This window comes from Cricetulus griseus, assembly GCF_003668045.3.
Source record: "Cricetulus griseus strain 17A/GY chromosome 1 unlocalized genomic scaffold, alternate assembly CriGri-PICRH-1.0 chr1_1, whole genome shotgun sequence".
In the NCBI taxonomy this organism is placed as follows: domain Eukaryota; kingdom Metazoa; phylum Chordata; class Mammalia; order Rodentia; family Cricetidae; genus Cricetulus; species Cricetulus griseus.
The window spans coordinates 138,262,565-138,277,735 of NW_023276807.1; the positions used below are offsets into that span (position 1 = coordinate 138,262,565).

The 15,171-nt window shown below is 40.1% G+C and overlaps 1 protein-coding gene across 10 annotated transcripts in view; it reads right to left on the reverse strand.

Annotated features, from left to right (window-relative positions):
* Gabra4 (gamma-aminobutyric acid type A receptor subunit alpha4) overlaps nucleotides 1-3,878 on the reverse strand; it is a 68,992-nt gene extending 65,114 nt beyond the window's left edge. For 6 of the 10 annotated variants that reach the window (XM_035452783.1, XM_027390837.2, XM_035452788.1 and 3 more), the window contains exons 1-2: nucleotides 3,782-3,867; nucleotides 3,201-3,319 (exon numbers count right to left, since the gene is read on the reverse strand). In XM_035452783.1, the coding sequence (XP_035308674.1) occupies nucleotides 3,201-3,319; nucleotides 3,782-3,867 (205 nt within the window). Of the gene's footprint in view, nucleotides 1-3,119; nucleotides 3,320-3,781 lie in introns of all 10 variants that reach the window. The other 4 variants (XM_035452782.1, XM_035452781.1, XM_035452780.1 and 1 more) reach the window with 2 other exon arrangements.
* Nucleotides 3,879-15,171: the final 11,293 nt, after the last annotated feature.

The window sequence follows — 15,171 nt, forward strand, 5'->3', positions numbered from 1 at the left end:
AGTATTGATTATTTGGGATTAAGTACCCTCAAGAATATTATGTGTCCTTTAGATAAGAGAAAATGGGGAAGGACAGGATTCCTAAACTATCTTCCCGTGGCCAGCTATGTAGTCTTATAAAGCCATACAACTGTGTTCAAAGTGGACAAGAGACAGAAGGAATGACTTTCTACTTCCTTTGTGACAAAGTCAACTTGGTGGCACTTCTAAGCAGGAACAACTATGTCAGCATGATAGGAACTGACTCATCAGGAGCTGAAAGAGTTCTGCCCTTCAGAAGTCCATTCTAGCTTCTCTCAACTATCCTGCTCTTCTCACCTTTCCCCTTCCCTTCCCCTATGGGACAATGTGGAGGCAAGAGAGAGGAGCTCCTGGAGGGATAAAGAGAAGAGAACCATTTCAGTTCCCTTTATCTCCCCACTGCAAGCTGTGCTGCTGAGTTAAAAATACATAATTTGGTTTCCAAATCTATTTCAACCTCTGCCTGGCCTACTGAGTAGTCACAAACCATCCGATTTCAATTCACATCTTTGCTTTTAGCTTTATTTTAAATGGAACAGAGCTAAGTTGTATACACAGATAAAAAGTAAATGTCCCACAAAGAGCAGAAATGGGATTAAAGGAAGCAGGAAGTCAATCCATATTTACAGTGTACCTTGGTCAAAATCTGAATGGTTTTCATTTTATTTTTAAAATGCCAAACTTTCCACAAAGTATAAAATGTCATGTCACAGATGGGATGAAAGTTGTGGCATATAGAGTCATGTGATAACAGTAATGTTTCCATTTATTTTAAGTAGTTCACAATTAAAATTTCATTTAAACAGATAATCCGCATACTGCAGGTGATAATTACCATCCTTCTGTCACATTTGGAATACTACTTGTTTACAGAGAATGGCCCAATTCTGAAAAGCCAATTATCTGACCACAAATACACATGACAGAATGAAAAATACCCCTAATATTGTGTTTTGTGGTAACTTCATTAGTAATAATTACCGGGTAACACTCAATGTAGGATAACTGCAACCCTGCCCCATAAAGGTTTAAAAAGATGGCCAGGTAAGTGATGCAGATCACTCAGCAATGTCAAGTGAGATAACTGGCAATGGCCTTGAGACATTTAGCAGCATTGTAGTTGACCCAAATCTAGCATTCATGTCAGGGTCTACACAGTGCTATGGGGGAGAGAACATGGTAAAAATGCTCCTTGTAGCAGATTCCTTTCTTCCTTTTTTATTATAAGTTGTCTTACAGCCAAGAGAACATATTTTTACTTTCAACACTTACTAATAAAGTCATATAGATCCAGCTATAAATTGTGCTTCATTTATGAATATTTAAACTACATATTTTTCTTACTTTTATATTTGAAATGTGAAGTTTAAAACTCTTCTGGGAAGATAAAGCCTCTTTTATTGACATAATACAGATTCAAGTGGTATCACACCATCTAAAGCATTCGCCACAAAACTATTTTTGACCTGAAATGATAATTTCCTCCTCACTTATGAGAGCTCATACATTGACAAATGATTCACTTCTCTAATGAAGTCTCTTTTCAGATTTGCATGAAGGCAAATGTAGTGTAGGCAACCTATACCTGGAGAGACAACATGGAAAACAAAATCAGGAGAAACTTCCATCTTTCCATCTACCTTTATCACTGTCAATATACAGACACCAAAGAAATACTCTCACTTCTCATTTGCCATCAAATCCAGAAAGGAAATGGGTTGGAATGCAGGAGAGCAGATGGCAGCCTATCTCTACCATGCTATGTGCCCCATCAGATCCTCTCTTGTCTATAATGCCCTCATCTGTCTGGTCCTCCTGAGTCCCATCTCCCTATTGTATCCGAGTCTACTTTATCCCACAATTCTTTCTCACTCTGTCCGCAGTCCTTCTACCTCATATCCCATGTGTTCACCACTCCGGGATCCTATTTTATCTCTTCTCCCACTCTCTCCCTCCTCCACAGCCTCAATTGAAGGCAGAGAGCACCGCCCCCTCCCCAATGCTTTAAGTTCACCTTTTACTCATCACTTGACTCAATGTGGGACATATCCCAGTCTACTGGCATTGTCCTGTAAACACAAAATACCACCTGGAGTCAAATACATAAACTCAATTTGAATCAGCCTAACTTTCCAAATCTGTCAAATGGGGATAGCAACAGCTTCTTGGAGTTGCTGTGAAAGTTAAGAATAATGTATGTCAAAATACTGGTCTAGTTAAACTTAGTTAAATAAACAATAATAATGGTTGTTACTGCTCCCATTCCTATCATTACAAGAACTTTTGCAACTTTAAGTCTGAGGCCATCTTGTTTAACACATTTACAGTAGAAAGAGCAGGGACTTTGCATTCAGAAGTGTGAGCCAAGCAGGATCTTAACAAGTTACTTTTCCCTGATGAACTGGACTGCTGGGATGTCTGAGGTGAATTCTATCTGATTTTGGTGCACCCAATGCCTAGAACCAATCTTGCCATATAGATACCTATCGAAGATACAAAGGAAATATGGTAAGAGAACAAAGTGCTGTGAATGTGTCTCTCTCTTAAGCACTTTACAGATACAGAGGAAATAAAGCTAAACCCTTCCGAAGCACTAGAGGAGAAATGTGAGAGACCAGCACCCCAAAGGAAGTGAGAAGATAGTAGGAAAGGCTGGGTTACCCAGCAGAATAGCCAGATTCAGCTTCATGCCCCAGATTCCTGTCCTAGGGGGAACACAGGCTGAACCTTTGGCAGAGGGAGGGCCATGTGGGAGGACAGGAGACCTGAGGCCAGCTGCCTCAGGTGCAACAATGTACCTGTGCAAAGTGGACACACTCCAGGAGAGAAACTCCATACTCAAGCTTACAGAAGCCAGGCAGCCACAGTGTAGCAGCTGAGTTCGTTTTTTACTTTCCAGTCTCCCCCACCCTACAGTCAGGTCTCAGGAGGTAATTAGTGTGGGGGAGGCCAAACTCCTGAGGGGGCAGGGAGATGGGAAAGTACAGTGGAGGCGGTCTTCTTGTCATAGGTCTCACTGAGGAAGGGGAAGAGAGGAACGGGGTGGGGGGAGGCGCTTCAGAGAATGACTGGTTTTCATTTTTGCACGTGAGGCGTACCTAATGATATTTCCACAAATAGACAAGCAGACCAGAGACGGACACACAGAGCACACGTGCGTGTTTTGAAACAATCCGTACCCCCAAATCCAGGACGCAGCCTGTTGTCATAACCATCCAGCAAACTGTCCAGGATACGGGTAAAATTTTCGGGGCACAATTTCTCGTCCTTTGCGTTCTGTCCTGGGGATTCGTTTAAACTGCAAGTGCAAAAAATAAAAAATAAAAAAATAACGGGGGTGGAACAGACTATTTTAAGAATGAATCTGAGAACAGGTGGAAAAGGGGTTGCCTTCTAGGGAAAAGAGTCGCTGGCCTTAAGCTAAAGGAGTGTTGGGGGTTGGGATGTGGAGAACCAAGATGGTCAGGAAAAGCGCACCTCTGCGCAACACTCACCCCAGTCTGCAAGTACCCTAAGGCAGCATGTACCCCAGAACCCGCGCTTCCTGCTCTCGACTGCCCAGGGCTCTCCAAGTCTAATCGGTCAATGGAAAGCTTGGCTTCAGCCCATAGGAGCTTCAGCCCATATATGACACTGATCTGATTCGCTCGGGGAAGGATGAGTGGCCAGAGGGGTGCTGTGGGTCTGGACACTTGTCCACCTTTCCCATGCACCCCTACCCTACGACACCCTCCGACCCACCACCCACCCCAGAACTCACCAAGCCGCCAGGCACAGGAAGTGCAGGAGGGCAAGGCTGACCCCGGAGCACAGGGCGATCGCGGGCACCTTCTGGACAGAAACCATCTTCGCAACATGCCATACTTTAAGCCTGTTCACGTTTCCAGGCTTTCGAGATGCCCTGTGCAGGGTGCAAGGAGAGGGCAGAGTGGCTCCCGCGGCGTGCGCACACTCGCGCTCACACTCGCCCGCGCTCACACTCGCCCGCGCTCCGCCAGCCCAGCCGCGGTGGGCGTGTGTGTGCACGCGGCCAGGGGAGGCGGGACCTGCGCGCCCGCCCCCTCCCTTGCCGCTCGCGCCCAGTTCCAGCGGAACCTGGGCTCCTCAGCTCCTCACCTTGTCGCTCCGGCACGCGCTGCTCACCGGTGAACTTGGGAGCTCCTGTCACGCGAAGCTAGGCAAGTTTGTTCCAACCTGTAACTCAGGGGACACGACCCACGGTCGTTCGTCCCTGCTCTGGGTCAGGGATCCCACAACCCCAAGTGGGTCCCCTGCCACAGGACAGGGCGGACTTCTCTCTTCTGATCCCACTCCCTTCACCAGGGTTTTGGCTGGAAACAAAGAAGCGCCTTTCTCATAGGTTGTATGAGGACTTGTCTGTGCCCACTGCAGAGGATGTAGGTGGAGAAAGGGCGGGATGACAGGGTCTGTGGGGCGTGGCGGTGGGAGTAGCGAGGAAGAGAGGTGAACCCTGTGTGGAGTACCTCTTTGGGACCTTGCCTTCAGGGTCCAGGACACTGGGCTGGGTAGAGACTAAAGGAAAGAGAAATTCTTCCTAGTAACCTGGGTGGACTTCTGCCAAACTGTTGGGAAGTTACTGGAGAACACAGCCAAGGCATCTGTCAAGATACTGTTTTAAAGATAACAGATTTTCTTAATTTTGCCCAACCCCATTCTACACGCACTCATGCTCTCCCTTGCCACTCCACCCAGGAGCCATGGTGATAGAGAGACCTTCGACCTCTTGAAATCTTCTCTTTCAGAATGGAACTGATTGAATTCCAGAAGTTGACAGTTTTATCAAGGAGGCAAAGGTGACTAAGTAGGCAGGAAAAAGAGAGAAAGAGAGGAAGGGGGAAGGTGGAAGAATGGAGGGGGAAAGGGTGGGAGGGAGAGAGATAGCCAGAGACAGACAGACAGACAGACAGACACACACACACATACACACACACACACACACACACACACACACACACACACACACACAGAGGGAGAGAGAGAGAGAGAGAGAGAGAGAGAGAGAGAGAGAGAGAGGTATTATTTCCTTCACAACTTGAGAGAGAACCCTACACAGGATACCATTAATGTTTTATGGAATAAAGACAAATATTTCAAACAGAACTATTAAAAACACTATTAGTTGAGGGGGTCTTTTACGTTGTTATGATGCACACAGCTATTCCATATGATGGGTCAATGGCATGAGTAATTTCCATAATATTGGGTCCCTGGAACCAGACACCATTGTGTTCTGTTTAGAGCATTAATGACTTTTTCAAATTTTTATGACTAGTGGGCTGCTAGCATATGGAAAAATTAGACAAGAGTTTTCGGATTTTTTGTTTAATTAATTCAGTCTCCTAATAATAATATTTTTCTTTCCAAAGGAAAACAAATAGTGTAGAGTAAAGAGCTATGAGCTCCCAAGGGAGTCTGCATTCTGAATTGCTGCCTTGTGGAATTTATTAGACTCCCATCATTCCATCTCTGACATACCCCTCCTGTGGACTGAAATCTCCTTGAGTCTTATGCTGGGTGTTTGTCATTCTTCTGTGTTTATCTCCTGTTACAGCACAGGGTGCTGTAAATATAATTGGACAAATAAATCAGTGACTTACTTAGTCAGAGATCTGTCTTACCAACTCTGGTGAAATTTAACATCCTTCTTTAAAGTAAACAACCAAAGAATCCCTATACAATACAAGCATGGCATGAATGCATTGTCCATGTGCACTCTTCATACATTGGATATAGCAAATACAATGTTCACCATAGACTGACTGTGCTATTACTACAGTAACTGCTGACTAGCAGTGGGATTGCTATATCACACAGTAGTTCAGTTCCTAGTGATTTCCATATGGTTTTATCAACATACAGTCTCAGCTACAGTGTAAGACCTTCCCCTAATCCATGGACTTTAAAAACTACACCCATAAGAATTCATGATATCAGTGGATGCTATTGTCTAAGCAACTGTTTTGCCATAAACTTAATTGTTATAGTGTAAATATTTGCAAACAAAATAAAATTTGGGCAATGTTTGCATCTTATCTAAAAAAAGTCTTTACATGAAATTTACAAGGTCAACATTTTAGGGATTTTAAATTATTATATATAGTACATTTATCTATAATTGAGTTTGGCACTGATACATTGCTTTTGTACTTAATGGTTTCTAAAATACCACAGTAATTCAGTAGGAAATACTCTATTTCCAATATAAACTTAGGATTTATTTGAAAATCCAATGTTTTCTAGAAATAGGAAGAATACATTCTAAAGGCCAGTGAAGTCAGTAGTGGAATCATCAAATAGTCTGTCTGCTACTTAGTAGATGGTTAATAACAGAGAACAATCATTTTATTAGATCTTGAGTAATTAAACGGGTTCACAGCAAGTTTGGAAGTTGTAATGATTACTTTTCTAAAACACCATGACTAGAGCAACTTACAGAAGATTGATTTCAGGAACTTAGAGTCCATGATGGCAAAGCAGAGCCTTGACAGGTAGAGCTGGAAGTTGAGAGCTCATATTTCGAACCTCAAGTAAGAAGCAGAGAGATATTTTAAAAAAAAACTGAAAATGGCATGTCTTTAGATTCTTGAACCCACCTCCAGTGACATAGTTCCTCCTAAACATCCCAAACACCACCAACTGCGAACCAAATGTACAAATGCTAGAGTCTATAGAGGATATTCTAATTAAAACCACCACAGAAATACTCTACAAAGTCATAGTTTTTGTGTATGTGTGTGTTCTGTGCAGTTCACATAGAATACTAACTGTTAAAAATTCCCTGAATTGTGTTAGTAAATTCATGTGGTATAGATGTAGATGTCCAAGTTTCTGAAGAAACCTATAAGTGTCAAATGGCAGCCCTAGTGGAAAAAAATTAAGCATCATTCACAGATGCTGAAAAAAATTGAAGCTGTTGCCAAGTGGCTATCTAATGAATACAATATTGTGTCTTGTATTAAGAAATCTGTCTATTTTGCAGACTATTAAAATGCCCCAGTTTATATAAATGGAAGTATGTAGAGCATTTTTAATTGTTAATAGTAGAAAATTATAAACAAATCAGTATTTAATGGTGAATGAAAGAGGAATTGTGTTGTAGTAGACATGGGGTGCTATGATATAACACATTGTTTTAATTATAATCTAGGTATACCAAATATCTGAGGCTGGGTTATGTAGCTCATCGTTTTGGAGGCTTAAAACCCAGTTAGCATAGCCTTGACTCTAGTAGGGATTACAACTGCTAGCTACATTACAACATGGTGAAGGGTATCCTGGTAGGAGCTAATGAGTGGGGCAGTAACGTGTTGAGATACGAAGCCAAAGCAAACTGAGGATGAGCCAGACTTACTCTTTTGTTTTCACCACCCTATCGTAACAACTAAGTTCCTACAAGAACTACCTTAATCTCTTTGAAAGATGATGCCTCAAATAACCTGTGTCTTGGAATAGGCTCCCCACCTTTTAAAGGTTCTGCCACTTTTGCACCACTGGGGACCACATATAAAGTTTGGGGGAGCATGTTTAAACCAAAAGATTATACTTCTTAAACAATTAAAATGAAGAAAATAAGATCCATCCACCTAGAGATATTTGTCATAACATATGCAAAATAAAAGGCAGAAAAAATACTTAAACAGCAAAATATTCATTTAAAATTAATAAAGTGAAAAATAGCATTGTAAATTGTTCAAGGGCATAAATCTAGACACTTGAGCAAATTTTCATGGAAAGAAAAACCATAAAATATTAGATAGCAAATATCTGGGAAAAGAGAGGAATGAATATAGTAAAGTGGGGATCATTGCCTTCTTCAACTATGTAATGCCTTGTTTCATCAAAAAACAATGTCTGAAGGAAATATGGAAAATGTTAACCTTTTCCAGATGCAGTAGTAAGGACTGTTCAGTATTTCTTGTTTTATTGTTGTTATTTTGAGCTTTGTTGGTGTGCAACAAAGCAATATAAACCTTGCTGTATTAAAACAGGATTTATGATAGGTTCTCACAGCATTTATCATGGGGCTATGACAATTCTCCATGGATGTCTATAACAATACTGTAGTTAAACAGTGGCACATTTATCTTTGCCTGTTCAGGCTATTAGACGCTGCTTTAGATTTACATGATAGACACCCAGCTGGGCTACCTGGAACAGCTGGGGAGGAGTTGGTTACTAGTTGCATCTCCCCCACCATCTCTCCCTTTCCTGTCTTAATTGGATTGGACTTCCTTACAAGATGATGGCCTAAGGATAGTGAGAGTCCTTAGATACTAGATACTATGTGTCATCTCCAACTGTCAGAATGAAGTTGAGGACTTCTTAACAAAACTTTCAAAATACAGATCATTGTTCTCTTTTTTAAATATTAATTTTTATTTAAATTAAAAACAATCTTATTTACATACCAATCCCAGTTCCCTCTCCCTCCCTTTGTCCTCCCATTTCCCCCACCAGCCCCCACATCCACTTTTCAGGGAGGGTAGGCCTCCCATGGGGGATAATCAATGTCTGTCACATCATTTGGGGCAGGACCTAGGCCTCCCCCATGTAGCTAGGCTGAGAGACTATCCCACCACAGGGAATGGGCTCCCAAAATTGGTTGAAGCAGGTTATAGTGTCTAATAGATTTGTGCATGGAGGATCCACAAAGATATAACTATTGAAGGATATTGGGGGGCCATCTTTGAAGAGTAGCTATAACTCTATACACATTTCAAATGCCTACATCATCCCACAGGAAAATAAAAGACAAAAACTAAATACCAGTTGATGAGTACTGTGACAGTTAATTTTGGGTCAGCTAGGGAAAAAAATCACAGTATACATATATTTGGTAAAATATTCTAGATTTTTCTACAAAGGTTGCTTTTATGGGTAAAATTAAAATTCCACTACAGCCATCCCACCTTGAATGAGCCCAATATCATCTGTAAGATTAAAATGGAAGTCATTAGACACTGAATAAAGCACATTACCTTCCATGCTGAGGCTGTGCTTGTCCAGTGGGTTGGAGCTTTGGCAGACAGTGACTAGTTTCCCTGGAAGAGGGATCCCATTGTGGTCTTGAGTTGCAATATTACTTTTTGACACCCAAGCAGCCATTATATCCAGCTTAGGTTTGGACTTTCCAGTTCAAGAGTTATTTATATTGTTGTTGAAATAGGATCTCCCTGTGTAGCTTTTGCTGGCCTGGAACTCAGTGTATAAATCAGCCTGACCTTGGATTTTCAGAGACTCACATGCCTCTGTCTCCTGGGTGCTGAAACTGAAGATGTGCCCCACCAAAGATGTGCACCACTGGTCTGACGGTCTGACGTGAGTTGGTTCTTTAAAGTGTGAATGCATGGGGCTAGATAGATGGCTCAATAGTTAAGAGCAATAATTGCTCTTGGAGAGAACCTGGGATCTGTACCCAGCACCCACAGTGGGTGGCTCACAACTAAATTGAGATTCCAATTGTAGGACTCCAACACACTCTACTGGACTTTTTGGGTGTGTGCATACTAAGGTACACATATTCATATAAAATAAATAAGTATGTTAAAATGTGGATGGGTTAATGGAAGTTGTTAGATAATAAAGAGATATTTTATTGCTTGTATTTCTTTGGAGAACAGTAGCATAAATAATACATGATTAACAGATTAAATATTTATCTAATCTTTTAGGTTTTGCTAAAATTTGATGTTTTAATTAAATTATATTTTTCTTGCTTTTCGATTGCAAATGATTTGTTCCAAAGATATGCTAGGTTTCTATAGAAGCCTGAAACTTATAACAGATTATCCTCTAATTTGTCTAAAAATGATAAATTTTGTGAAATAGGAAAGCTTTCATGATATAGGAGCAAGTATAAATATTAAATATACATGAACTACAGTTTAGATTGTAAAATAGCCACAATATTTTAATTTGTTCCCTTTAATATTTTTGTTTAAAACTGTATTATAAAATCTTGGACAGCTAAAAACTGCTAGTAAATAGAAGCAAATTGTTTTAACATAATTACTTACTGCAAATTTTAAAATGTATATTCTAAGTAGAACAAATAGTCTAAGACTTTTCAAAAAAAGAAATAAAGGAAAGAAAATACTATCTTATGGACCTGAGAGACGGTTTGGCGGCCATAAGTGTTTGCTGCTCTTGCAGAAGACCTGAGATTGGTTTCCAGCACCTACACAGGTGACTCCAAATCAAGGGCATTAGGAGACACCGAAATTCACACATACACATTTCAACATGAAGACATCCATGAATATCTTAAAATCTTACTTTAAAAACTCTACGAAGACAAGTGACTGAGAATGTTTGGCAATTGAATAGGTACAAGCAGCAAAAACATAGAACTTGCTCTCTATTTTCTGCAATTGTGTTATAAGCATTTGCATAGGATATGCTTGTTTGAGCAGCTTAAAGAGTGGCATGATGGGATCAATACTTCAGAAATATTCACAATTACAATGAAACAGCAAATCAGTCTGAGGTTTGCATGCATTTTCACTCATCATTCTATACGCAAACAATGTGGCATTACAAATGTTTGAATAACAATAAGAAAAAGCTTTTTATGCACATTTTATCTATTTTCACTTTGTTAGGTAGGGGTGGGCAGGGAATACGGAACCTGTCACACAGGTAGAGGCACATAAACTAAACAATCTGAGTATCGCCACAGGTGTACCTCAGCCTGCCATCAACTGAACAGAGTTATCAGAACCAATTTTCAACACAAACCCATAAAGCCTGCCTGAACATAACCCAGTGGTGATGTGTGCAGCCAGACTGCTCTTCATTACCATCTGGTGGCTACTGTGTGCAGTGGCATTACCATAATTTTAAAGCAGAGTTAAAGGGATTGGCTGCCATGCTTTAGAACAGAGACAGCTTCAGCACAATTGACAATATTAGAAATATGATAGGATGGGCATAACAGAAGGATTGGGAGACTCTCCTTACCATCAAAATTCAGTGTCAGAAAATCTCATTCACTGGAAGAGATACATAATGGGTAAAAGTTCAGCGTCTGATAAATAGGTTGCATGGAGAGCATGAAACCGTACATCACTTTTATTTGGTTTATACCAGAAAAAATATACAAAACCAGTTTTTTTCTTAGTAATAATGTTCAGAATCTACTAAATCTTTGAGTCACCCACACAGCTTCATGTGTCATATGCCCCAGAAAGGTCCTTCTGTTTTACCTGTCTGTAAAATATCATCTATCTTAAAATTTTAGTTTAAATAGCACTTCTTTTGAAAATCTATGACCACCACCAGGCAAGGGTTCTGTTTTGGTGCCTATTGACAGTTGTTGAAGATCTGTCAATCATTTACATAATGGTTTTCTGTCATGCCTGAGATTTCCAGCAGTGGGGATGGTGCTTTATTTATTCTCCCAGGACTCCAGTCCTAAACACTTAACATTTGCTTATGTAAGGAATGAATCCAGGAGGAAGCCCACTGTTATTTAAAGAATTTAAATGAAAGGAAATGCACTGCTGGCTTCACAGATACTAAAGCAACTATACAATTTTATTTGGGGGAGGAAAAACATTCATATTGATCTTGCATATATCATATCCACTGATATCTTACAACTTCAAAGCCAAATGTAACCATAGAAACCACCCTGTTGCAACACATCATTTAAAGGGGGTGACTGAAGCTGTGATGGGATACGCGACTTCCCCCAGTTTCTATAATTAAAAAAAACTATTTGAGGCTTTGATTCCCAGTTTTAAACTCTTTACACAATTCTTTTTTTTCAGAGATGGTCTTTCCTCATACTTGAGGCAATTCTTGTTTCAGCCCCTCAGGTGCTGGGATCACAGGTGTGTGTCACCATAACCAGCTTTAAGATTTTTATTCTGGGGGCCAGTGAAATGGCTTAGCAGGTAAAGGTGCTTGCTACCAAGCCAGGGATTCACTATGTCTGGATCTCACAGAATGGAAGTAGAGAAACAAATCCCACAAGTTGTCTTTTGGCCTCCACATATGCACAGTGGTGTTACCCTACCCATGTAAACATAGACCTACAACCACCAAAATAAATGTTAAATTAATTTTAAAGGTTTTATTCTGCTGTTTTGATCTTTGATTTGAAAATGCACTTAGCTATGAGAAGTTTGTTCTTAATATTATATGTCCATTAAAAGATTTTAATTCAGCAGTAAAATCTTCCCATCAAGTTCTAGATCCTACTGCTGGGAGATGCTGTACACTTGGGCCGCAAGATATAGATATTCAAGCTGGAAATGAACTGGAAGTCTCCTAGGGCTAACCCATAGTGCCAGAAAATCTGTGTAGAGTGCTGGGATAGAAAGGTCAACAACAGTTCTTCACAGTGCGAGTACTTTGAGCTATAATGATGAACTACCAGGGAAGAGACACCCACTAGTGCAACATGGAGGCATCAACTGCTTCCTAACAGGAATTATGGCCCACACATAGTCAGGAGACCATGGCTGGGGTACTCAAAAAAATCACAGAGAACCTGTGTTTGCCTCTGCTGGGTCTCAGTAAGGAAGTGTTGCTTCTGCAATCACTCCCAAATCTCTGTAACAAAATCTTAAAGTAGGTGAGCTGCAAGTTATGAAGTCTAACTATGTCATTTTATTTCATTCCCATCTATTCTGATTTGTTGACAACTTCTAGTTCTTTTACTCTTTCCTATTAACATAGAAGCTCTTTTGTAATTATCCTTTTAAAATAATGCATTTGAAAACGGCACATTTTTGATTTGGAATGTTGGCATGTGTTTTGAAAGTTACCAATAAAAGAATAACATCTAGTTTTGCCTAGATGGGTGAAATAAGATGCCTTTTTTCCAACTTGTTTCAACATCTTTTGAGAATGGAATGCCTTCAGTTGGACTGTTTACAAAACATTTACAATGAAAAGTGTTTTTCCTTTCTCCTGTCATACCAAATTAGGACCACAGATATTGATTTTCAGTGGGGATCATTCTGGAGAGGTTTTGTAAGGCTGTTGTTCTGACTCTAGGGGAAGGTACTTGGCATATTGCCATTTAACTTTAGTAGGCTGAATAACCCCACAAAACCACACTAATAAATATTGAAAATGTGTTAAATTTTCCATCTAAAATGATAAAGCTAGAACTCCTTTGTGAGCCCAGTAATATGTCTCGTGTCATGAATATAAAATCACTCTAAAATCAGATTGCTTAAATCATTTTAAAGCATTGATTGAGCTATGAAATCTGATTGTCCAATAGTCTTACTTTTTAAATTTAGAATTATAGTGACTATCTATCACTAAGCATTAAAAATAGGTTGGCAAAAGGTTCTACAAAAACATGCTGTTTGCACTTTTTGGTTCTGCTTGAAAAATCAAAATTCTATAATTCACAAACCCAAATAAGAACATAGAATAAGTGGAATAACTAAAAAAAATTGCAAGATGACAGATTTAACCCAAATATGTCAAACTTTGCACTGAATATAAATATAAATAACGAAATTGAAAGCAAAATGTGGCTGCATTAGGTAACAAAGCAAAGCTCAAGTATATGTCACAAAATAGAGACTCACAGGGTAATTTAAGATAAAGCATCTACCATGTCATCCCTGTATTAGTATCAGGAAGTACTTAATCTGTAAGGAACAGAGATAAAGAGGAATGTTTCATATTAATGAAGATATACACCCACCAGAAAGATATAATCATAAATTTGAGAATATTCACCTTTATTTTTTTTTAAATCTGCTTAGGTTTTTTTTAGTTTCTTTTTTAAATTTTATTTTAATTAGAAAGAAAATTATTTTACATGTCAATCCCAGGTCCCTCTCCCTCCCCTCCTCCCTACCTTCCAACTAACACCCTACCTATCCCATACCCTTTCTGCTCCCTAGGGAGGATGAGGCCTTCCATAGGGGGGGTCCTTAATGTCTGCCTTATTCTTTGGGATAGGACCTAGGCCAACCCTCTTGTGTCTGAGTATGCCTCCAAGTGGGATGGGCTCCCAAAGTCCATTCCTAAGCTAGGGATAAATACTGATCCACTACAAGACGTCCCATAGATTCCCAAGGTCTCCTCACTGACATCCACAATCACGGGGTCTGGATCAGTCCCATGTTGGTTTCCCAGCTATCAGTCTGGGGACCAAGAGCTCTCCTTTGTTCAGGTCAGCTGTTTCTGTGGATTTCACCACCTCTTTGCTCATCAGTCCTCCTTCTCTGAAACTGGAAGAGAACCTTGGACCCATACACACCAGGAAAGGAAGAGACACCACCTGCACCTACTGGAAGAAGAGATGGGAAGACGACAATATAGGGTTATTTTTTAAGCTAAATATGTATTAGTTAGACTTGTTCTTGAAGAAACTACCTGGCAGAACAACTGAGAATGGGGAAAATATGCTTTAGTTTATGGTTTTAGGGATTTCAATGCATCACAGTAGGAAATGAATGGCAGAACCTCACAACTCATGATGTCAGAAAGCAAAAGGACAGAATGTCCATTCTAGTAGATGCTCTCTTTTTCCATTTTTATTTTATTTTATTTGGGCCCCAGTGTATGGGATGGCACCATACATATTCAGTGTAGTTATTTTTGAATGACATTTCATGAGTAGACATGCAGAACAAATGTCTACTCCCTCCAGATAGGGGACTAGTAACACAAAAGTAAAGATCCTGCCATACTGAAGTTTGGAGAACCAATAGGTTTGTCAGGGTTACGTACTCTGGTTTGATTGACAGGCACTTATAACACTGTGAGAGATACAAAGGGTTGAAATACCGTAAGGTCCAGCTCAGCCTGGGTGGTGACTCTAGAGCTCCATGCAAGATTCTCAGTATGTTGTCTAGTGGGAGATTCTCTTCTATTCAGCAGCTGTTTGCTGCTTGTGAAACCCTACTGACAGCTCTTGTGAATCTCACGTTTCAGCCTTGTGGATCTCGTTTATTGCCTGGGCCTAATGAGCTAGCTGCCTTCTTTCCATCAATAGGTAATGTTTTGATTAGGAAGAAACTGCTACACAGTTCTATCCCCCACTATCTCTGAGAGCACACTCACCCACATGTTGAGATGTGTATATAGTACTCCAGTTGGCAATCAATAATAATCACAAAAGGAAATGACAGTATTAGACTTTTTACTTAACTA